Here is a 26,264-nt window from a genome sequence, read left to right on the forward strand (position 1 = left end):
CTTAAGTGACCCGATTAAGTTTTTACATTCTATATATTTGCAATAAATTAATTTCATCATTCAGTATTGCAGGTTTTCCTCAAATATCTTGTTTTTGATCATCATACATCCTATTTTTTTGTTTTAATTTCTTAAAAATGTCTTTAAAACCTGACAAAGAAGACACAAATATTAATTAACTATATCCTATTTTGTTAAATTGGTGTTTTGCCAATGGAGATTATTATTTGGTAGCTCTAATAAGTCTCAAATGTTAAAATATATGATTTCCCAATGTAATCTGGTGGTTCTAACAACTCTTTTAAAGTTAAACCTTCAAAAAAAGACAAACATCGTTACACATATACTCAAATTGTTAATTTAGTGTTTCACTTTTTGTATCACTATGCTTCTAATGCACAAGGTCATTTTTGACCCATGTGTGTAAACTTGAAGTAATAATACAAAAACTATTTTCCTTCATAAAGTCTGAAAGGAAAAATGGATATAATGATCTGTTGTAATAATGTGGTTCATTTTTGACCCATGTTGTGCATTAGAAGGTGTTTATATGTTGTGCATCAAAGGGTTAGTACAGGGGTCTCAAACTCAAATTACCTCGGGGCCGCTGGAGGCAATATCAAAATGACCAAAAAAAACTGAATTACTTAAAAAAGACACAAAATGACCAAAACAAAACAAAACGACCAAAAAAGACACAAAATTACAAAAAAAAAAAAGACACAAAATGACCGAAAAAACACAAAATTACGTTTTTTTAAAGACACAAAATTACAAAAAAAGACACAAAATGACTGAAAAAACACAAAATTACGTTTTTTTAAAGACACAACATTACAAAAAAAGACACAAAATTATAAAAAAGACACAAAATGACCAAAAAAAGACACAAAATGGCAGAAAAAAAAATTACTTAAAGAAGAAAAAAATGACCAAAAAAAGACACAGAATTATTAAAAGAAGAAACAAAATGACCAAAAAAAGACAACAAAATATTAAAAGAAGAAACAAAATTACCAAAAATAGACAAAAAATTACCAAAAAAAGACACAGAATTATTAAAAGAAGAAACAAAATGACCAAAAAAAGACTAAAAATTATTTTAAAAAGTAACTAAAGGGACCTTCCACACACAACACAGTAAAGTGCCATTCATATAAAACTCACATTAAACTTTCATATCAAGGTGGGGGCCACAAAATATCCTCCCGAGGGCCGCAATTGGCCCGCAGGCCGCAAGTTTGAGACCCATGGGTTAGTACATGCTTATGATTATAACTTAACCCATAAGAACCCATGGTGACACGGGTGTAACAAAAACTTTAAATCTTCTAGAATCTCCCGTATTCAGCTTTATGCTTCACCTTAACTCATTCAGTCCCTTAGTAAGACTGTTTGACTGTGACAAGAAGTGACTTCTCCAAAATGTGGCTGTGACTGGAAACAGAAATGTGAAAAAGTAGCTATTTTCAAAAAAGCTTATTTTTTTTGTTACAAGGCTCAGTTTAAACCCATTTAACAATTCTAATCCATTAATGTCCTGTATTGCATTTAACCTGTTTTGACCATATTTCCTGAACAAATTAATATAAAACAACAAAAGTAACAAAAATATCGCTGTGATGTATATGTCAGAAAAAGGCAAACGTTTCTGTTAGCAGAAAATGTGTGTCTAGTTCATTTATTTTAAAATAAGAAATATCATAAACGCCCAATGAATCGTATATGTCACATCACAGATCTTTGACATTTAGGGGGAGAATTTTTTTTTTTTAAATATCAGAAATGTGTTCTACCACTTGGTCTGTGGTATATATCCCCCATAATGTTCCTTTAAGGATAAATATGTCTGGGTTCTTATGGGTTAATGTTATTTTATTTTATTGTATATAAAATGTTTTAAGTCCTACTCTGGGTTTTTTTGAATCCCACAAATTGTGTTTCTACTGTGCATTTGTAATAGGGTGTAATAACTGAAATCCATACACATTTATGATTTAATTTACTATTTGTTGTATTTTTAACTTGTATTTGTACGACTTGCATTAGTAGTGCTTGTATTGTTTTTTCTACCCTCCCAGGGCAGTGAGTCTAAATAAATTCACTCATTTAAACTCATCATGGCTGTTGAAGTGATCTGAATCTCATCAGTAATATAATCAGCAGACTGTGACACTGCCAAACATCTCTGGCTCCATCTGATGGACAACTTAGAGAAATACATGATCTGGTTTGAAGGATTTACATAGTCAGGTTTGGTTTCTACAGCTGAGTAAACCAAATACTTTTACATTGTCAAGCTATTGGATTTCTCTACGGATGGACATACACAGTCTATTTAAATAAAATGAATTATGATAAATGGAATTAAATCACTAAATACACTACCGGTCAAAAGTTTTAGAACACCCCAATTTTTCCATTTTTTACTGAAATTCAAGCAGTTCAAGTCAAATGAACAGCTTGAAAGGGTACAAAGGTAAGTGGTGAACTGCCAGAGGTAAATAAAAAAAGGTAAGGTTAACCAAAACTGAAAAATAATGTACATTTCAGAATTATACAAGTAGGCCTTTTTCAGGGAACAAGAAATGGGTTAACAACTTAACTCTATGGAGTCTTGGGCTATTTTGTCCATTTTTGAATTATTTTCATGTCTTTGTAAGTCATTTTGTGTCTTTTTTTGCTAATTTTGTGTCTTTTTTTAGTCCTTTAGTCCAACATAAAATGTGATTTTGAATCTTTTTTTATTTTCAAAACACTATCATGCTCAATAAAGAATTTTAAATGTGCATGAATTTCAGAGTAGACTGAGACATTAAACTGCATCATTTTCAATTAAATTCTGGAAAAGTTGGTGTGTTCTAAAACTTTTGACCAGTAGTGTATATAAAAGTGTTAAGCTGCTGCCCTTAGTAATTTTAAGGAAGTATGATGTTTGAGCTGAATAAATGTTCTGAAGCTGAAGTTCCTGATTTTTCTCAAAGAAAAAACAGCTTCAGATAACACAACAGCTCTTCAGTTGAATCTACATGTCTGACACAAGAGTCATTGGTAACGCTTTATAATAAGGTACTTAATAACCATTAATTAACAAGTAATAAGGCATTGTTCTCGTTTTAGATCCGGTAGTTGCAAAAAGCATAGTTTAACTTATAGTTAACTTATAAGAGATGAGCAATAAAGTATATTTTAATATCAATAAGCAAACAAAATAAGATTAATAAAGGCATGGCAAAGACATAATGGGTGGGTCATGGGTGTTTGTAATGCCATTATTAACACTTATATAAGCTTATAAACACACAGTAATGTTAATAAGCATCTTGTAAGGACTTACAAGGGCCTTATTACTTGTTAATTAATGGTTATTACAAGGACCTTAATATAAAGCGTTACAGAGTCATTAACAAATATTATGAGCTTCATCTGCTTTTACTGTGTAGGTCCTTTTTTAGGCTTTTGTTGTGTTACATTTCCCCATTATAAGTATAAGAACTACTGTGTGAGTAACATTAAAAAACAGCTTTGAACAACAACATTTTTTAAAATGTAAATATTCATCCACTTTTATTACAACAAATGTGGCATTTTACACTGTCTGGTTTCTTAAGCACCTTTTTTGTTTTTTTTTAAACCAGAAATTAGGCTTTTAAAAGACAAACTTGGTGTCAAGGAAACTGAATAACATGTCAATCTACACAAAAAACAGCAACACAGTCATGACCATTCATACGAATATTGTCCTGTTTCTCAAAAACAACAAAAAATGTTGAAAAAGATATTTCTTGACTCCTGTAACTTGTAGTCTCTGTGTCATGTCACAAAATTTCAAGAGGAAAAAAGATGAAAAAAAGGTTGGAGGGAGGGGGAGAAAAAAAATCAATATCTGTATTTTGTAGAATAATCCTTTGGAGACACCACCAGACCTCGTCCTTTTCTTGCTCCGCGGTAAACTGTCTCCACAATGTCTATCATCTCCTGCTTGTCCTCCATCGTCCAGTTAATCTTGTTGTTGTTACCAGTTCCCAAATCAATCATGATGTGCTTGTTCCTGAAAAACACCAATAATTATATGAAGTTGTACAGTAGCTCCACAACAATGACAAGATAGGAGGCTTTATGGTGTCATTATTATCATACAGCAACTAAGTTCATTTAAAATCACATTATAATAATCTGCAATTAAAGGGGACATTATGCTCATTAAAGTTTTGTGGATTTTTACATGTTTACATGCTTTGATGGTCAAAAAACACTATTTTATCATACTGCCCATGGCTGCTGCATCTCTATCCACCTATCCACTATCTACCAACAAGTACACACATGTGTACTTGTTGTGTTTGTACCTTTTTTTAAAACAGCCCTGGGAAGTAATGTAACTGCATTGTTGCAGCACTTTCTGCAGTGAAAAATCATCAATAAAAGCTTCTAAACCAAAAACTACGCAATTGAACCTGTTGTAGCAGGAATGTGATCTGAACTCTGGAGAAATTTGCTAAAACGGGAACTGAGATTACAGGCTTCTCTGACGTTAGCATGTAGCTTCACGTAGCAGTGTATATAATGTAAACACTGCAGTAATAGTCTAGACGGATTTCAGAAAAAAGGGCCTCCTATAAGAAGTGAGGAGCATTTATGGGTACAAGTCAGGAACCGGCCTACCTTACATATTTCAAAGGTGCTGAATCCAAAAAAATGTTTCCCAAGCGAAATTTTGAGTTTTTGACCTTCTAATTTGTATGAAATGGCCACCAAATTGCCCATCTTGCACAGTCATTGGACCATTTCCCCTTAGTTTTTTTGTAAGTAGGCTATCAAGATGAGGAAATTAAGTTTCTGGATCTATAGTCTAGAGTCAGAGCAAGGATATAGTGGAGGCTCAGTGCCTTTTTTATGTGTGTGTATATATATATATATATATATATATATATATATACAAAATACCAACTGGAACATTTAAAAGTGATATTGATTGAATATTTATGTCGGCTTTAAAAAAAACCACTTAATTTCACCTTAAAAGTTGGTATTTTGCATATATATAAATATACATAAAAAAGACACTGAGCCTCCACTATATCCTTGCTCTGACCCTAGACTATAGATCCAGAAACTTAATTTCCTCATCTTTGATTGCCTACCTAGGGGAAAATGGTCCAACAACTGAGCAAGATGGGCAATTTGGCCGCCATATTGATATGCAAATTAGAAGGTCAAAAACTCAAAATTTCGCTTGGGAACCATTTTTTTGGATTCAGCACCCTTGAGATATGTAAAGTAGACCGGTTCCCGACTTGTACCCATAAATGCTCCTCACTTTCACTTTTTGGACAATTCCGTCTAGACTATAACAAACAAAGTGTCACAACAGTTGGAAACTTGAGGGGTTTGCTCACTGGGATTACCTGAACATACATTTACTGCATTATTTGAAATGTTGGCCCAATTTAAGCTGAATTTCAGACATTGTACAACAGCAGACATATGACAGAAACAAGGAGAACATAATGTAAATGTTTGTAAATCTAGATATTGAGCGCCTCACCTGAAGAAGAACATGACCGTGCAGGGGTCGTACAACTCGTACATCTTGTTGAAGTCCGGTACTTCTGTGATGTCCACCAGGTAGATGACTGCAAAATTCTTCACCTATCAGGATGAACACAGCTAGAATATTAATGCAATAGTATACCATCATAGTATAGTAATGAAAAGCATGGTGTTCAACACTTAAGTCAGAAAACAGAATGATTAGTTTCAAGATTTAGGAAAACAATTGGTAACGCTTTATAATAAGGTCCTTAATAACCATTAATTAACAAGTAATAAGGCATTGTTCTCACTATAGATCCGGTAGTTGCAAAAAGCATAGTTAACTTATAATAGATGAGCAATAAAGTATATTTTAATATCAATAAGCAAACAAAATAAGATTAATAAAGGCATGGCAAAGACATAATGGGTGGGTCATGGGTGTTTGTAATGCCATTATTAACACTTATATAAGCTTATAAACACACAATAATGTTAATAAGCATCTTGTAAGGACTTACAAGGGCCTTATTACTTGTTAATTAATGGTTATTACAAGGACCTTAATATAAAGCGTTACCGAATTTTGATATATACATTTATTTTTTATGTTGATTTTATGATTTTTCGTTTTTATTGTATTCATGCATATTTTATTTTGTGCGGGCAGTACATTTTACATTTTATTTTATTTATTTTTATCCCATTTTTAATTTATTTTATCTTATTGCATCTTACTGTTCTATTGTTTACTACATCTCTTTGTATTGTGTTATGTATTTATTGTTTGTGCAGCACTTTGGAAACCTTGTGTTTGCTAAAATTGTGCTATATTAATAAAGGGGCTTGGATTGGATTGAAAGACATAATGGGTGGGTCATGGGTGTTTGTAATGCCATTATTGACACTTATATAAGCTTATAAACACACAATAATGTTAATAAGCATCTTGTAAGGACTTACAAGGGCCTTATTACTTGTTAATTAATGGTTATTACAAGGACCTTAATATAAAGCGTTACCAAACAATTCTCTTCAACAATTTTTTTTAACTACAAATGACAGCCAGTTTACAACACCATGCATGTAGTAAACTTAGTTATCTGCATGACCCATACAATTGCTACTTGATGATGTAAATGTAAGATATGAACTAAACATACTGTTCATAGAATGCCAAAAATATCTGTTGCCTTATCTGCACTACCTCACATTTAAGTGTACTGGTATGAAATAAGGGCATGTTTAAATAATCTTCAAGAAGAGTATAAGTTACATCTTTAAGAATTTATTACAATGCCTCAGCTTTTTAACAGCCTTAATAGCTTTGGGCAGCATGTCCTGAAAACGCTCCACAAATTGCTGACTGAGAGTAAGATAACCCCGACATAAAATACTGTAATGGGAATCTTAGTTGTAAAATCAGCACTAAACTGCCAAAAGCAGTGAACACGGCGATGAAATAGTGATGAATCTTCACATCGCTACAGCAGAAAGTGTAAATCTGAGACAAAATCTACAACATCCCAGAAAATGACACTCGCATGATTTTCTGTTAGCTGAAAAATCAATATGATTTTCAGCTGAGGTCAAGTCAAACTATAAACTGTAAGGCTCCTGGAGTTTACCTGCAAGCATTTCTACAGTTGATATGGAGTGTTGTAGCCACAAATATACGTTTATTTCCAATTAAAACTAATAATTTTAGCACAGGGATTACTTTTGCATTTTATGCAACTAATTGCAATTCGGGGTTGTAGCAAGATTTAGCCCACCAAATAAAGGTTTATCCCTTTATATAGAGCTGGAATGATAAGTGGACTAATAATTAGCCAATCAACAGAAAGAAAATCAACAACTATTTTGATGATCAATAAATTGCTTAAATACTTTCCCATGCAAAAAAGCAGTTTCAGCTTCCCAGCTTCATATCAAAGTGAATAGCTTTAGGTTTTGGACTAACATCTTGGACTTTGGGCAGCTGGAATAGATATTTTGTTTTTTTCCTGATATTTTATAGACCAAAGAATAATTGAGAAATTAATGGTCAGATTCATGAAATCAAATCAATCGTCAGTTACAGCCGTAAAGTAGAAAATTAAAATTGATTGAAATATAAGGTTTGAGTCTGAATTACAAATATCTTGGTTGGCTTCTGTTATGTTCTATGGAAAGCTACAGCTTCGACCTGTGTAAAACGTAATTAAGAATTTATTTCAGAATTCAGATGTTATATTTAATATTTACAAAAGTTGGTGAATTTGAATATAAAATATATTCCCTTTTTTACGGTTTACAATTGATAATTTGTCATACAAGGGATAGGAAATTATTAAATTATCTCTAATTTACGCTTTGGACAATGTCCCAACTCTTTTGGATTGGTTGTATTATGGATCTGTCACAGCGGACCAACGGGTGATGCTAATCAGCATGTAAAGATAGCAGGGGGAGCTAATAATGCTAATGTTATCTATCAATCAATCAATCAATCAGACTTTATTTATGCAGCTCTTTTCATACAAGAAAAGCACGACCCACCTTCATCCCACACATCCTGTTAAAAACAAAGCACAAACTGAGGAAGCGCCATCTCAACATGGAGCAGTGAGGAAACACTGGAGGCAGGATAGAAATTAATTAGATAAAAAATAAAGTAAGGTAAGATAAAAATAAAATAAGATAAGATTTAAAAAAGTAAAAGTAAATAATAACAATAGAAAGTTCAACAAAAATTAATTAGATAAAAAATAAAGTAAGGTAAGATAAGATAAATAAGATTAAAAAAGTGAAGTAATAATAATAACAATAGAAAGTTAAAAAAAAATAATTATATAAAAAAATAAAGTAAGGTAAGATAAAATAAAATAAGATTTAAAATAAGATTTAAAAAAGTAAATAATAATAACAATAGAAAGTTTTTAAAAAAATATATATAAAAAATAAAGTAAGGTAAGATAAAATAAAATAAGATTTAAAAAAAAGATTAAAAAAGTAAATAATAACAATAATAGAAAGTTTAAAAATAATAATTATATAAAAAAATAAAGTAAGGTAAAATAAAATTAATAAGATTTAAAAAAAGTAAAAGTAAATAATAATAATAACAATAGAAAGTTCAACAAAAATGAATTAGATAAAATATAAAGTAAGGTTAGATAAAATAAAATAAGATTTAAAAAAAGATTAAAAAAGTAAATAATAATAACAATAGAAAGTTTTAAAAAAAGTATATATAAAAAATAAAGTAAGGTAAGATAAAATAAAATAAGATTTTAAAAAAGTAAAAGTAAATAATAATAGAAAGTTAAACAAAAAATAATCAGATAAAAAATAAAGTAAGGTTAGATAAAATAAAATAAGATTTTTAAAAAGATTTAAAAAGTAAATAATAACAGAAAGTTAAAAAAAAATTATATAAAAAAATAAAGGAAGGTAAGATAAAACAAAATAAGATTTAAAAAAAGATTAAAAAAGTAAATAATAATAACAATAGAAAGTTTAAAAATATATATATAAAAAAATAAAGTAAGACAAAATAAAATAAAATAAAACAAGATTTAAAAAAGTAAAAGTAAATAATAGAAAGTTTAAAAAAAATAATTATATAAAAAAATAAAGTAAGGTAAGATAAAAATAAAATAAGATTTAAAAAAGTAAAAGTAAATAATAATAGAAAGTTAAACAAAAAATAATTAAATAAAAAATAAAGTAAGGTAAGATAAAAATAAAATAAGATTTAAAAATGTAAAAGCAAATAATAACAATAGAAAGTTAAAAAAATAAAATAAAGCTCGATAAAAAAGAAAGGTTATAGCACATAGAGTTCATACAGTAGGCTTGCTCTGACACTAATCACACCTTTTCAGCGATGCTGTAGAGAACCTCGTCCATCTTCATACATGTGGGGTCCCAGTCGTGTCCGAAGCGGATCACCAGGACCCGGTCCTCCTCGGACAGGATGGCTTGGTCTACCTGCCAGCCATTATGGAGATGCGGTAGCATGTACGACATCTTGATCTAAGTTGTCGACCCAAAGCTGAAAAACAACACATCTGACTTCAGCTTGAGACAACACAGGAAGCACGTTGAATAAATTCAGTAAACATCCAGAAAAATCAGGATTTCTGCTCATAGTTTGAGTCGGAGCGTGCAGTTCGCCTGCTAACAGCTAAGCTAGCTAACAGCTATTCAGTTTGAATCGACGTCAGCCTAAAGAAAAGCCTAGAAGTGGAAAAAACGAAACATTGCGAGTAAGAAACGTTTATCTTACCTTAAAATAAAATGTTCTTTGTATTGTTTATGTGTCCTATTAACTACAATGAAAAGCAAAAGCCCGTCCACTGTTTCTGTTGTGTACCTTTTCGTAAAAGTTACGTTCTGCAGGCAAAACGTCATCAAACGAGCGACAGTGTGCGCACGACGTGATTACGTCACGCGTATCTATACATTTCTCAAAAATGAGTTATGTTTGAATTTCTTTAAGGATCGATGAAGCATTCTTTAGTATTTGTATCACCTTATCCTCAATATAATTTTATTTTCTTTATTTTTATTTTTTACTTTGTAAAAATGTACCACCATGGACAGTTCAGTGTGTATATAATTTCTATAAAATAAAGAAATGTTAAAAAAATAATAATAATTAAAAAGAAGAGTCTGTTTTTTGTTGATTACACCATTTCAAAATACGAAATGACATAAATAATCATAAAATTGATAATCGGATACTTCAAAAACATGATCAATGGGAAGCCAGTCAGTTAGATAATGTTAGATAAGTGAAAAGATTAACTTCATTCATAAGATTTTATTACTTATACCCAAAATAAAAGACCAATTTGCATTGTGTGTGACTTTGTCCAAAATCAGGAATGTTTAACTTGCTCAATATACATTCTATAAGGAATCAAGAAGAATCTTGGCCTTACAAGAAGCAAAATCCAAAGCTTTGGATGACAATCAAAGTATACTTTACAAAACCAAGACTGTCTTTATAAAACAGTCAGAAGTGGAAGAAGTATTCAGATCCCTTACTTAAGTAAAAGTACTAATACCACACTGTGAAATTACTCCACTACAAGTAAAAGTTCTGCATGAAAAACTTACTGAAGTAAAAGTACAAAAGTATCAACATCAAAATGTACTTCAAGTATCAAAAGTAAAAGTACTCTTTATGCAGAATGGACCCACTCAAACTGTTTTTATATTCCAAATATATTATTACATTATTTGTATTGATGCATTTATGCAAGCAGTTTTTTAATTTTGTAAAGACCGGGCTCATTTTAAGTACTTACTAATTTAAGTACATACTGAGATGTCATTTTTTTTTTTAAAAGTCTAATGGCTTTAAATTGATCATATATTTTATGTTAAATCTCAACCTGTAAAGTAACTAAAGCTTTCAGCTAAACGTTGTGGAGTAACAAGTACAATATTTGCCCTGAAAATGTAGTGCAGTACAAGTAAAAAGTAAAAAAAAAAATGAAAACATTCAAGTAAAGTACAAGTACCTCAACATTTTACTTAAGTACAGTACTTGAGTAAATGCACTTCGGTACTTTCCACCACTGACAACAGTGGTATGAAGACAGACTTATTTGGGTTTGTTTTGGGGTTTTTTACAAATGTAAATTAATATTTTTCTAATCAATACAATGACCTTATAAATGACCAAAAAACATGTACTGGCTAAAGTGAGTTAGTGAAGAAAACTCTTATTTACTTCTCTCTTGACTTGTGTGCTCCAAATCAAGATGACACATGCAATAAGTAAATATGAAGTAATAGTTCAAATGCTATCTTTTCCCGGAGGGAGCCTTTCCCACTTTCTAATCGGAAAAATACCTTCTGTGACGCTCATACCTTTTTATTACCTTATATAGTGACAGAAACACTGCGTCATTGTCTTTACAACACCTTAGGTCAATTAAAAGCTCACATTTCCTCAGACTGCTCATTCTGCAACAGACAGAAAGAAAACTTGATTCACTTTATCCGTGTCTCTGCATGCCCACATGTAGAGTCACTGAAGTAATCAGCTGTCATGTTTTACGGCTGTAAGTGGAAATTATTTCATACTTGATATCATGTCTTTTTGTGGAAGTTTCGCAACTGCAAACTGTCTGCAAACTATACATACATGGTATTAATACTTTTTCTTTAAAAAAAAGATTTATTTTTAAAACATTTTTGTTGCCTCACTTCCCTTCTTTCGCTTCCTCTTTTCTCAAGTCATATGAGCTGGAAACATCCATCTCTTTGTGGGATGACTCACTCTATTCCATATATTTAAATACATTAATTACACTTTTACATTTAAACATTTAATAGTTTGTATGCAGTACAGAGACACGAAGACAAAACATTTATTGTTGTGCAATTCATTACAGTACAAATAGAAAGTACGACAAACAAAGGTTCAAAGGTTATAGGAAAACATTCCAGTCTAAGACATAGCAGCATATTATGGCACTCCTTAGAGTATGAATCATTATTAGATATGTTTTAGCCTATCTTTAATTCCACCACGAAACTACACAATCACATTACTGTGGTTCTGAATGGACAAGTGATTGACAAAGTCCGACTATTTCACGTTAGACTATTTGGTCTAGGACACATGATTGTTTGACAAGAAATGATTTGACAATAAAAATTAAGATCTATTTCTTAACTACCATCATCAACACTGTAATCATCCCTTAAAGCTGAAAAAGGCCTTTTGAATTCTGAAAGGCTGTTTTTTTTCACATTGCACAACATCAGCCTTCAGCCTTCTGATCAAGTCTGAACAGTCTCCATCTAAATCTCTGCTGAAAAGAGACGTAACTCTTCTTCTAACCATGTTGGTTATACAAGTCCTCTGCTATGAAACCACACCCTGTTCAGCAAAACAGTCCAGATCCCAGGTTGCATGAGCCCACTTCAGGCCAGCAGGTGGCATAAGGAACATTCACATATTTTCTGGAGACAAAATGACTCCACCAGTGGTTCTTTGAACATCCCACAGCGTCTAGAGAAACATATCCAAAGTTCATCGCTTTTTCGATAAAGCAACATGAAAAATCCTGTGCACATTAATGTCTTACGATCCCTGAGGAGCACTGATGATGCTCGGCTGAAACAGACTGTTGGGATGAGGTGAGGCTGAAAGTGGACTCCTGCAGCTCCTAGTCAGAAGGATGCTCTGGACAGGAGCGATTCACCTCAAACCACTCGTCTATACACCTGGAACAAGAGGAGGACAACAGGAAGATTGGTCTCTTGTGGAAAAATGAGCTGAAATACAGTACAGGCCAAAAGTTTGGACACACCTTCTCATTCGATGCGTTTCCTTTATTTTCATGACTATTTACATTGTAGATTCATCAAAACTATTAATGAACACATGTGGAATTATGTACTTAACAAAAAAGTGTGAAATAACTGAAAACATGTCTTATATTCTAATAAGCAAACGGTGGTTACTTTGAGGAATCTAAAATACAAGACATGTTTTCAGTTATTTCACACTTTTTTGTTAAGTACATAATTCCATATGTGTTCATTCATAGTTTTGATGCCTTCAGTGAGAATCTACAATGTCAATAGTCATGAAAATAAAGAAAAACGCATTGAATGAGAAGGTGTGTGTCCAAACTTTTGGCCTGTACTGTACCCTAACGACCAATAATCACAACAAAAATCTTTATAAATGAACATAATGAAATGTATTTTATAGATCAAAGAATGCCATCCTTTCAAACAATGATAACCATTTTCAACTAATTACCTGGATGGCAATGTGTTTGTTTTCACAACGTCTAATATTTGTGCTCCTCTGATTGGATAAATGAGCATGCATCTATGTATTGTTTATTGTTTATTGTTAAAAAGATCCCCATTAGCTGTCACCAAAAGTGGGAGGAGCTAGTCTTCCTGGGGTCCACAAGACAAAACAAAAATCACTTAACAATTAAACATTGTAGACATTATTATATACGTCATCAGAAATCATTCCGAATAAGTTATTACATTCATATCTATTACATTAATTCTCACTTTCATACAGTAAATATGTTAATTCACTACTCACAAATTTAAATAGTGTATTCTCAAGTAATAATTAAAAGATACTTTACTATTCAGTTCACGTATATTCAGTGGGCAATTATTCCAATAACTGATAGCACGATAAATAACTGTTCTCTTTAAGGCATTTGATTCTGGACATGGTAACATCATCTGACCACCATTAGCTATCTGGTGTGAAACGGTTTTATTTATTACAGGATCAAAGGAACAAGTCAGGTGATTATACTTTGTCGCTCTTTTTACTATAGTACAAAGAACGACAAAGTCCGTGTAGGTGAAAAGCTTGTGTGAATAGAAGGCAACTCTGATCCAGGAGACAGCTGTTTTGTTGCCGGTGTTTTTAACTTAAAATAACTACTAACTAGCACAACCACAAAAGTTATGTAACAACATTAGTTATGTAAGTATGCCACGTGCCTAACTATGTCATGTAATTGCGTAAAAAAATTAAGTTTTGTAACAAATGTGCCTTTTTAATCACCCAAACTATGATTTCCTAAACCTAACCAATTAGTTTTGTTGCCCAAACCCAACTGAACTGTGACTGTTTCACAACATGAACCATGTTTAAAAACCTGCAATGGTTTTGTTTAGCTATGAAGCCGTGTTGGTCTCCTGCCACCAGTAGGGATGCTGATTTAGGAAATGATCCAGTGAGTCGAGGAACAACCGGCCCATGTGGTCGTATTGGTTGGTGGCTTGTTCATACACATGACAGAAGTCTTTAAAACTAAAATGTTGGGAAAATTTGCTTATTTGCTTTCTTACTAAGAGTTAGATGAGAAGATTGATACCACTCCCTGTCTGCTAAATATAATTCTACCACTAATGTCCACATTTCTGTGCATGAAGTAACATCTGTATTACAGCAGTGGTTCTCAACCTTTTTGAGTCGTGACCCCCAATTTAACATGTGACCCCCGCTCACTGAACAGAATCTCACACGCACAGTTCAGACCACCCAAAAAAGAAACAAAATGACTAAAAAAGATACAAATTGACCACAAAACAATCAAAAAAGCCACAAAATGACCAAAAGAGACACAAAATGACCAGAAAAGACACAAAATGACCCAAAAAAGAAACAAAATTACCAAAAAGACACAAAATGACTAAAAAAGCCACAAAATTACCAAAAAAAGGAAACAAAATGATCAAAAAAGACACAAATTGACCACAAAATGATCAAAAAAGACACAAAATGACAAAAAAAACACACAAAATGACAAAAAAAAGAAGAAATGAAGTGACCAAAAAGACTAAAACACATTAACACATGAACACTTTAACACAGTGGAGACAGAGCTGACTTCCAAAATGATTTGGAGACCCCCAGAAATCATCTCGCGACCCCAATTGGGGTCCCGACCCCAAGGTTGAGAATAGCTGTATTACAGGACTACTTTTTTAATCAATATGCTTATTTGCTCTATTGAGAAAACTGAGAACACCCTTTTTATGTTTATGCTAAAAAGAAGCTTACATTCCCTCCGGCAGTCATCACTATTTACACTCGGTGCCTTTTATCTATTCGTCAAACTTTTTCCAACCACAATCTGTTTATGTATGCGTGTTAGTTACCCTTTATGGTAGATACAGAGACAGGGCAGCCTGGCAATGGTGTCTCCCTGCTCCAGCTCTTCTAAACAGATGGCACATTCCCCAGAGTCTCTGGACAGGATGTCCTCTGAGAAAGACAATACAGACAGACGGAGACAAACTGAGAAAAGAGCTCCCTGGTACACCAAACTATGCATCAGATGATCACTCAGTGGATCTTGCACAAGCATCTGTTTAACCTTTGGTACCAGAAAACCTGTTGTCATCTGTGCCCAGATGAGAGCTGGTGTCCCTCTGCAGTGTTGTGAGTAAATATGCAGTCCCCAGTGGGAATAGGTTGTGTTATGTGGAACACAGTTTCACTCTTTTCTATCCTTTTCTTTGCTTAACCCTTTGATGCACAACATATTGACCCCCCTTCTAATGCACAACATGGGTCAAAAATGACCCGCCTTCATTTCCCATGTTATTTAATGCTGCTGTGTGTTTCTGTGCTCTATCTTTTGATATCAACTCATTTTATGATTGGATATTATATAATATAATATATATATATATAATATATATATAATATATATATATATATTATATATATATATATATATATATATATATATATATAATATATATATATTCCAAGAATAATTTAAATATCTTGTTATTGATAACAACAGATTATTATTTCCATTTTGCCTCTCATACTTTATGAAGAAAAAACGTTTTTGTATTATTACATAGCTAACTACTTGGCTAAGAAGTCAGCTAAGTAGTTAGCTTAGCAAGCTACTTAGCTAACTACTTAGCCAAGAAGTTAGCTATTGCTTAACAAGCTACTTAGCTAAATACTTAGCCAAGCTAACTACTTAGCTGACTTCTTGGCCAAGAAGTTAGCTAAGTATATAGCTTAGCAAGCTATTTAGCTAAATACTTAGCCAAGAAGTTAGCTAAGTAGTTAGCTTAGCAAAGCTACTTAGCTAAAAAAATGGATATGGGTCATTTTTGACCCATGTTGTGCATTAGAAGCGTAGTGACACAAAAAGGGATTTTAATAAAAAATGAATAAAGGAAAACATAAAATTAGGATGTATGATGATCAAAAACAAACTAATTGAGGAAAATCTGGAATACTGAATGATGAAAATAATTTATGTCAAAGACATAGAACATAAAAACTCTGTCAGGTCACTTTAGACCATGTTGTGCATCAAAGGGTTAATAGTTTGATGGTATATTTTATTAGCAGGTGGAATAAAGTTTTTTGTGCGTCACATGTTTACCTGCATATTTAGCTTCGACAGGCCCTTGTGTCAATACCTGAGGTGAAGGTGTAACTTGAACTGTTTGTACTTTCACTTATGCTCATATTAAAATTAATCCTGCATGACAGATATAACATTACGAGTTGAATTAAGAGCAGTGGTGGAAAGTAACTAAGTACATTTACTCAAGTACTGTACTTAAGTATAATTTTGAGGTACTTGTACTTTACTTGAGTATTTCCATTTTATGTAACTTTATACTTCTACTTCACTACATTTAGAGGCAAATATTGTACTTTTTACTCCACTTAATTTAGCTGACAGCTTTAGTTACTTTTCAGGTCGAGATTTAACATAAACAAACATGATTAATTAAAAGTGTTTTTTTTATTTTTATTAAATCTTATAACAGTTAAGAGTATATTAAGTAGTTAAAATGAGCCATGTCATTAGAAAAATTAAAGCACTTACATAAATGCATCAATACAAATAGCCTAATGTAATAATATATTTGGAATAAATATTACAATCTGAGTGGGTCCATTCTGCATAACGAGTACTTTTACTTTTGACACTTTAAGTACATTTTGATGCTGATCCTTTTGTACTTTTACTTCAGTAAGTTTTGAATGCAGGACTTTTACTTGTAGTGGAGTAATTTCACAGTGTGGTATTAGTACTTATACTTAAGTAAGAGATCTAAATACTTTTCCCACCACTGATTAAGAGTCATACACTCATTTAAATGTACAATATTTGCATGCATCAAGTAAAGGATGAATATGTTTGTGTAGGGTTTACACATTTGTATGCATGTGATAAGCTACAGCACTGTGCAGTGTATGAACTACATGTACTGTGTATTTATCAGTAACATGCATGCTGCTGTGGGTGTGCCTCCTGGTCTACACACATGCAGCAGCACTTAAAGATGAGGAGAACATTGTTGCATACATGCAGCACTGTGAGGCCTCAGATGGAACAAAGGTGTGTTGTGACAACTGTATGTCTACACACAAGATGTGTTTGTCCTTCCTGTGTGTGCACATGTAGGTGTGGATGCTCCACACAGATGCTAATTGTGTGCAGGCAGACACGTGTTCATGTGCAGCTGCATCACATAGCTGCAGATCGGCACGGATGACATCAACAGGTATAATATCTAGAGCATTAGGATATATTACTATGCATAATACATGCAATCTTTTACATTGTCAGCGAAGTTTAGAAATGGAAACTAAGAAAATAAAGAATATATAAGAATAGAATAACTAGCTAAATAATCATCAGTACTGTATGTTCAGCTGCTGAAAACAAATAGCTAACAGCATTTATAAATAACCCCAAGCATTGTTTTCTGCATTGAAGTAAAAATAGTTTTCATAACAGCAAATATATATAGAGTGTATGTTACACAGATGTATATTTAGCAGGGGTTTTAAATGTACTCTTTATTTTCTCAGTTATGACTTCTAGAATTGGTTGACACTGTCAGACATTGTATCTATAGTGTATAATACTGTTAACTACACTAAAAGTTCAAGTTACACAGAGACTTATTTGTTGAAGAAAGCAGCTTTGTGGGTATCTTTGCATAGACATATTAGAAGTCCAAATGCAGAAGTTGGCTTCCATATCTTTAGGCAAAATTAAACTAAATCAGTATTTTTAAAAAAAATACCATATTGGTCGGGCTCTAACAAATATGAGGGGTGCCAAGACGTTAACATGGATAATAAAGATAATAGGTCATATGTTACAAAAACACAATCTTCACTTATCTGCTATTTTTGTTGGGTTCATGTGAAATACTGGATGGTCTCTCAGGGATTTGTAAATGTTTCAAATAAATAAATCTATGGAGAAAAATGGACTCTTGGGACTTTTGAAGCTCTTAAACGGTGATGAGTAGACAAGGAATATGTTAAGGATTTGTCCTGGGAACCACTTTAATATTTAATGATAAAACCTCGACAAAAGCCATTATTCTGCAGGCGTATTTTTAGGCATGACTTGTATTTGTACAGCAGTACTGCAACTTTAATACCAGTGAGGATGTGAATACTGGACCTGGCCTCAGGCCTCTGATTCACCAGCATGTATCATTATCATTTTTCAGTTTCAGTGTCTATTTTGAACACAGTGGGGTAAAACTGAAAAATAACAGAGCTGTGTCTGCTACCTAATACCATATCCTTTAACCCTTGTGTGGTGTTCGGGTCTGTGGGACCCGTTTTAATTTTTTATTAAAAGAAAAATGATACAATTTTTGAACCTATTTTTCAAACTGAGACTCACTGACTTTGGCTCATTTTCTGTGAAGAACATATATCAGAATACATATTTAATGACCACACACCATACACCCCCCCTACACATTTCTATTACAAGTGTGGAAATTGATGTTCAGTCTGTCTTGACTGATATGTTTACTCTGTGTTCATGTGTTCAGCTTGTGTTGTGCATCATCTGTTCAGTATTTTAACATAAAAGTGTTTGATTGTGAGGCATTAAAGGCCACAAAATGCAACGGGTCCATCAGACCCACAAACACTACACTGTAAAAAATGTCTGTAGATTTTACGGTGAAAAACTGCTAAACCATGACAGTAAAAGACTGTAAAATGATAAATGGGTTAATTCAGTTTCAGTAACAATTAAACACTGTAAATGTATATATCAGCCAGAACAGTATTTTTACAGGTTTTAAAAAAAAACAAAAAAACATTACTCTATTACTGTAAAATACATTGGCACCGTGTTTGTAACAAAAAGCATCACTGTAATTTTTGCATTTATTTTTTGTAAAAATACTTTTTCCTCACTGTTAAATGCACTAAACACCATATCTCTAACAGAAATATACTGTAATATTTCATGGTAAAATCTTTAATTTATGCGGCATTTATAAAGTATTTTCTTGTCAATTATATGTCAAATCTTTTGATGGAAAAACCTTTTATTTATACGGTAAAAAAATGGAATAAATGCAATCTTAAACGTGAAATCAACAGTGTCAATATCTTTTTACCGTAATATTAGAAAAAAGTGGCACCGTATTTATTACGGTAACGTTCTGGCAACCACAGCTGCCAGTTTTTTACCGTAAAAACAACGGGTTTTTTTACAGTGTAGTAACAACAATATGAACATCACACAAGGGTTAAATTGAAGAACCTCCCACGCATCCTGCACTGCTTACTGTTGTAGGTGAGGCGCGTCTTGCTGAAACACATGAGCAGGTGCTTCTCTATTTCAGCTGCTGCCATGAACTTGGAGCACAAAGGACAGTGGAAGCCTGCAGAGGAAAAACATAAAAACAAGAACATGAGGACCCAGATGTGCCAACGTCTCTCTCATAACTTTTTATTGATATGTACACAACAGGGGGGCGTGGGACAGTGTGCATGATGTTGCACAGCTCTGCATGACCTGACACCTCCATGCACCTGCTAGTGGTCTGTCTGCTGTAAACAATCTGTTACAATCTCACTATAAACTAACTGCAAACACACGTTTAAGCTGAGATGCATTTATACTTATTGCACTCAGAGGTGGAAAAAGTATTCAGATCTCTTACTTAAGTAAAAGTACTAATAACACTGTGAAATTACTCCACTACAAGTAAAAGTCCTGCATTCAAAATGTACTTAAGTGAAAGTACAAAAGTATCAGCATCAAAATGTACTTAAAGTATCAAAAGTAAAAGTACTCGTTATGCAGAATGGAGCCACTCAGATTGTAATATTTATTCCAAATATATTATTACATTAGGCTATTTGTATTGATGCATTTATGCAAGTGCTTTATTTTTTCTAATGACATGGCTCATTTTAACTACTTAATATACTCTTAACTGTTATAAGATTTAATTAAAAAAACAAAACACTTTTAAGATGAGATGCATTTATACTTATTGCACTCAGAGGTGGAAAAAGTATTCAGATCTCTTACTTAAGTAAAAGTACTAATACCACACTGTGAAATTACTCCACTACAAGTAAAAGTCCTGCATTCAAAATGTACTTAAGTGAAAGTACAAAAGTATCAGCATCAAAATGTACTTAAAGTATCAAAAGTAAAAGTACTTGTTATGCAGAATGGAGCCACTTAGATTGTTTTATATATTCCAAATATCATATTATATTATTATTATTGATGCATTTATGTATACAGCGTTTTAATTTTCTCAAGGTAGGGCTCATATTGACTATTTAATATTCTGTTATGAGGTTTATTTAAAAAAGTGTCTAATCACCTAAATTTATTGTGTTTTTTATGTTAAACCTCGAGTGAAAAGTAACTAAAGCTGTCAGCTAAATGTAGTGGAGTAAAAAGTACAATATTTGCCTCAAAATGTAGTGAAGTAGAAGTATAAAGTGACATAAAATGGAAATACTCAAGTAAAGTACAAGTACCTCAAAATTGTACTTAAGTACAGTACTTGAGTAAAAGTACTTAGTTACTTTACACCACTGATTGCACTGCATTTAACCCTCTATGGTACGGTGTTGCCCTGAGGCAACATGCCCATTTTTGGCCTGTCAAATTTCTACAATGCATGTTTTTGAGTGATGTGATACTTTAAAAAAGAGGGAAGAGTATAGGGAACCAATAGCAATGCTTTAATTTGTCACATGACCTCCAGGCGGCCATATTGAAACCCTATTTTACAGACTTTTGCAGGAAACAGCTTTGCCATTTTGTGCCACAAAAAATCACTCAAAACGTAATTTTCTGGCCCTTTTCCATCTGGAAAAAAATATTCCTACTTATAGGTGCGCAAACCTTCATTTTTGGTAGTTTCATACACTTAGACTGTTCAAGACAACCATTTCAATGGGTCATTGGTTCAATGGTACAATTTTGCCTACAGGACAAGAAACCGGTTAAAAAAGTTCCTTTTATAATGTTTTTAATTGTAAAATGTTATGTATTGTACCCTGTTGATATTTATTAAATAAATGATGTTAAAATTAATTTTACTTGTGCACCATTATGGTACAATGTGGCCTACGGGCAACAAATCCCAAAAACTTCCACAAAAAAAAAAAAAGAATTATAAAATTTATTCAGATTTTGTTTATTTAATCTATTTTAAGACAAAAAAACAATCCAAGCATTTTTTCCTAACTGGCATCATAATGCGTACCATAGAGGGTTAAAGGAACACTCCACCGTTTTTTCATATTAAAACATGTTATTCGGTCAAGTAAGACGAGTTGATACAGACCTCTTGCGTCTCAATGCGTGCACTCAATCGCCCTGGCGCGCGGCGCTACTTGGCTAGCACTTAGCTTAGCCCAGTTCATTCATTAGGACCCAAACAGATGGACAGTTAGAAGCGACCAAACTCCTCCACGTTTTCCCTATTTAAATACAGCTACACGAGTAGTTAAACGACCAAGTATGGCGACACAAAATAAAACGTGGCGCTTTTCGAAGCGGATAAAAAGGATAACTATAATGTATGGCGGAATAGCACTTGGGAGCACTTCGACTCGGCGCAGTAATATCATCACTCCTGACGGAAGTGAGAGGGAGCGGAAGTGATGATATTACTGCGCCGAGTCGAAGCGCCACGTTTTATTTTGTGTCGCCAAACTTGGTCGTTTAACTACTCGTGTAGCTGTATTTAAATAGGGAAAACGTGGAGGAGTTTGGTCGCTTCTAACTGTCCATCTGTTTGGATCCTAATGAATGAACTGGGCTAAGCTAAGTGCTAGCCAAGTAGCTCCGCGCGCCAGGGCGATTGAGTGCACGCATTGAGACGCAAGAGGTCTGTATCAACTCGTCTTACTTGACCGAATAACATGTTTTAATATGAAAAAACGGTGGAGTGTTCCTTTAAGCAATACACAAAGTAATGTATTCATTTATAATTTGACCCACATACAGCTGCACCCCTGACATCTTCTCTGCTGCACAAAGATTAATAGGCCAGGTGATGCTTGACCTGAGATAAGCTAACCTGCTGTTTAACATTATAACAGCTCGGTGAAGACAACAACATGCATCATATACTGTATGCAGGCAGTAATTATCTCTGAGCCTCGTGTTTGGGTCAAGTGTTTGTAAGGAAGGATTTGCCTGCATGTCAGACCTGCAGAGTCATGATCACATGGATGTGATGAGCAAAGGTTATTGATGAGGTTATTAATGATTACACTTCCTCATCGGGGGAATTATGTAAGATGGTAATAAGAAGGAACAGAGATTGAAAATCAGACTTGGTTTTATTGTATTATTCAAGTTATAAAAGAGTAGGAAGTGGGAGCATTTACCAGAACTCCCAACAGCAATAAGGATTCAGGAAACTAGAAATTTTGTTATGGCGGCATAACAGCAGGGAAATTTTATTTTCAATTACAATTTCGGCTTCCGATGATTATGAAAACAAGATAATGGAGACAAGACAATTATTGTGCCAGATTCCGTTTTGCAATGATGTTTTCGTTTTGTCTTGTATAAATCCAGCTCTCCCCAAGTTACTGACTGGAATATGTTGAGTAGTAGAGAGTTTGTCAAAAAGTTAAATATATGTTTAGTAGTTTTCAGCAGGTTGTGGCAGAGCACCACAACCTATTTAGTATAATTTATTTTTATATTGAATTTATGTTTAGGACATTTCAGTACGTTGTGGCAGTGCACTGAAACTTGTATGAGCTAAATATTTGTATTTATTTTACTTTTTATTGAATATATTTAGGAGTTTTAAGTAGGTTATTGGTACAGTACACTGCGACATATTTAATAAAACTTGTATTTAATTAATACAACTTTAACTTTATTATTTTTATTTATTGAATATATGATAAGGAGTTTTCAGTAGGTTGTGGCAGTGCACCACAGCCTATTTAGTATAATTTATTTTTATATTGAATTTGTGTTTAGGACATTTCTTGTTTGAGCTAAATATTTGTATTTATCTTATTTTTTATTGAATATATTTAGGAGTTTTAAGTAGGTTATTGGTATGACAGTACACTGCAACATATTTAATAAAACTTGTATTTAATTAATACAACTTTAACGTTATTATTTTTATTTATTGAATATACGATAAGGAGTTTTCAGTAGGTTGTGGCAGTGCACTACAGCCTATCTAATATAATATTTGTATTTATTATTTTTTATATGGAATATGTGTTTAGTAGTTTTCAGTAAGTAGCGGCAGAGCACTTCAACATATACATTTTGGGGATTTAATTTATACATTTTTAAATACATTTAAATACATTTCTCCATTCCTCCTCACTGTCCATTTTTAAAAGTCATCTTAAAACCTATTTTTATTCCTTGGCTTTTAACCACGCATGAGACTCTGCTCTTGTTTTTAGTGTTTTATGGTTTGCTTTTATTTATTGCTTTTAAAAAGCAATGAATCTATTTATTTAAGTGTTTATTTCCTGTTTTTATATTTTATTGTCTCTTGTTCTGTTTGTTAATGTATAGCACTTTGTTGCGGCTGTGGTTGTTTTAAACAACCACAGCCGGGGGGGGGGGGGGGGGGGGGGGGGGGTACATAAAGATAAAAAAATTCAATAAACACATGATGTTTCAAAAGTCAATGTGTAATCATGTTAAATAATCTTGATCTCAATATTGACCAGAACATCGATCCATAATGGAGCAGCCCCGGGTCTTATTATATTAGTTTCAGTCCTGTTTTGTTGTTATGGTCTGGTCTGGAGACAACCCACCAGTTGAGAAACAGCTAGACTTGCAGATTCAGGAAGTGTGTGTGTGTGTGTGTGTGTGTGTGTGTGTGTGTGTGTGTGTGTGTCAGGCAATGTGTAACCAGCAGGAAGCTCTTATCTGCTGACCTACATAATGCACTCTTCCCTCTCAGCCGGAGAGAAAAACAGGGCCGTTTTGCAAGACAGAGGAGAAGCAGAAGAAGAAGAGAGATGGCAGCAGAGCCACCTGTGGCTACAATAAAAGTGCAGAAGTGCTAAACAAAGGGCTCAGTCATCAGACTGCTGTTACCATGTGCCAGGTATCATGTGTCAAATGGAAAAATACTAAGCGACTTTGACAGCAACTGCAATGGGATATCATATCTTGCAGGAGTATGATAAACATATGGTATCCTACTGTACATGAACTAACAGGTTGCCTCTCAACTCATACTGGAGGCCATAATAACACAGTTATGCCACGTGAGATGGAAAAAAAAAGACCATTTATGGTGCACTACAGAACTGACACACTATACATATTACACTGTAAAAAATGTTTGTGAAAATTACAGTTAAACACTGTCAAGTTGCATCCGAAAATGGGCGTAAAATTAAAAATTGTATGCCACTGTATTAGACACTTTTAATTACCGTAAATCAAAGAATAGCACAAAACTTAAACTTTCATTGTCAAAAAATTACAGAAAGCACACAGTTTTGCTGAAAAAATATGTAATTGTCATGTAAATTAATGGATAAATACCATGATGTCACAATGACACAATTACCCTAAAAAATAATGTGATTATTCAGCTTAAATTACAGTTTTTGCTGATATTTACATTTAAATTTACAGTAGAAAACCCACTCACTGTATTTATTACGGTGAAGTTCTGGCAACCACAGCTGCCGGTATTTTACCGTAAATTAAACAGTTTTTCTTTTACAGTGTATAAAAGATAGATTAAATACTATAACGCACTATTATATCAAACTGTACTTTAGGAACAATAAGCAAATCAGGAGATTCACATATTATTGCTGGCATGAGCTCTTTCCAGATGTTTATGAGGTAACTGTTGTGAATGTGGACTAGTCCGTGCGTTAGTCTTACCTCCCAGCAGGTGAGGGGACAGGTGAGCCGGTAGGGACCCTATAAGCAGTCTGTGGCCCTCAGGAGGCAGCTCGCCCTCCTCGTCACCATCTGTGCCATCGAGGCTCTGATTGTGCGACCCCGACCTGCCGCCGGCGGGGATACTGAGCCCGGAGCTGGTTGGCCCTCCACCAGTGTAACGGATCCGGGGGCCATCTGGTCCATTTGTGTACCTAAACCCGGCAATCCTCCCCTCCCCTCCGCTGGAGTTTCCAGATGGGAGATCGGAGCTGGAATAAGCTCGAGTTCTGCCATCAAATCCTGGGTTGCTCTGTTTGGCTCCCATGCTGCCGCCTCTCTCACCTCCTCAGGAGTTTGTGCGTGTGTGTGCGTGTGTGTGCGTGTGTGTGTGCGTGCGTTTTAAAGTTTTTTTAGCCACGACACATGTTTACAGTGAGTTCTGAAGAGCTGACACCAACAAAGGAAATGAAGCCTAACACGTGAACAACAATAAAAGCGACCTGATCCAACATCTTAAAGTTTCATGGTGCGCCCTGCGCGTAAAGTGCGCACTCACTGACGCATAACTTAATATCCAAATGGATGTTGTTTTTTTCTTGGCAGAGCCCTTCCCCTTTTTTCAACAATGAAAAAAAAGAAAAAGATTTTTTAAAAATTGCCTTCAAATGAAAGTCTTCAGCTCGTCCACTCCAGACGAGGGCATTAGCGCAAGTGTCGACTCACGGCTCGTCTGGTTCAAGTTTGTTTTTGTGCTCAACTGTGGCCGTCTGGAAAGAAAAATAAAAGCAGGGATTGCCCTCCTCCCCCTGGCGAGCCAGCTCCGTCAAATTACCCAAAGTTCATCAGGACAGCATACATTCCCTTTCAAAGTAAAAGCAGTGAATTACAAAAACTGTGAAAGTCTCTGTATTTTACAATTAAATTCAGTGCATATAAAATATGTATAGTATACCATACTCTGGACTTTAATAGAGAAGAGAATTAAACCTGTTGACCTAAAGAAATTAAATGATTGTATCCAAGATCTAATGGAAT

The 26,264-nt window shown here is 33.7% G+C and overlaps 2 protein-coding genes across 2 annotated transcripts; both read right to left on the bottom strand.

Moving 5' to 3' along the window:
- Positions 1-3,538: 3,538 nt before the first annotated feature.
- txnl4a (thioredoxin-like 4A) lies at positions 3,539-9,953 on the bottom strand. The gene is made up of 4 exons (XM_059349130.1): positions 9,809-9,953; positions 9,397-9,574; positions 5,549-5,652; positions 3,539-4,051 (listed from the first exon to the last, which is right to left on the bottom strand). The coding sequence occupies exons 2-4, from the start codon at positions 9,547-9,549 to the stop codon at positions 3,880-3,882; spliced, it is 429 nt and encodes a 142-aa protein (XP_059205113.1). The 5' UTR covers positions 9,550-9,574; positions 9,809-9,953; the 3' UTR covers positions 3,539-3,879.
- Positions 9,954-11,848: 1,895 nt separating this feature from the next.
- LOC131985589 (E3 ubiquitin-protein ligase ZNRF2-like) lies at positions 11,849-26,003 on the bottom strand. The gene is made up of 4 exons (XM_059350776.1): positions 25,230-26,003; positions 19,636-19,731; positions 15,196-15,301; positions 11,849-12,768 (listed from the first exon to the last, which is right to left on the bottom strand). Exons 1-4 carry the CDS (start codon positions 25,552-25,554, stop codon positions 12,711-12,713), a joined length of 585 nt encoding a protein of 194 aa, XP_059206759.1. The 5' UTR covers positions 25,555-26,003; the 3' UTR covers positions 11,849-12,710.
- Between the last annotated feature and the right edge of the window lie 261 nt (positions 26,004-26,264).

This window comes from Centropristis striata, chromosome 14 (assembly GCF_030273125.1).
Source record: "Centropristis striata isolate RG_2023a ecotype Rhode Island chromosome 14, C.striata_1.0, whole genome shotgun sequence".
Taxonomy (NCBI): domain Eukaryota; kingdom Metazoa; phylum Chordata; class Actinopteri; order Perciformes; family Serranidae; genus Centropristis; species Centropristis striata.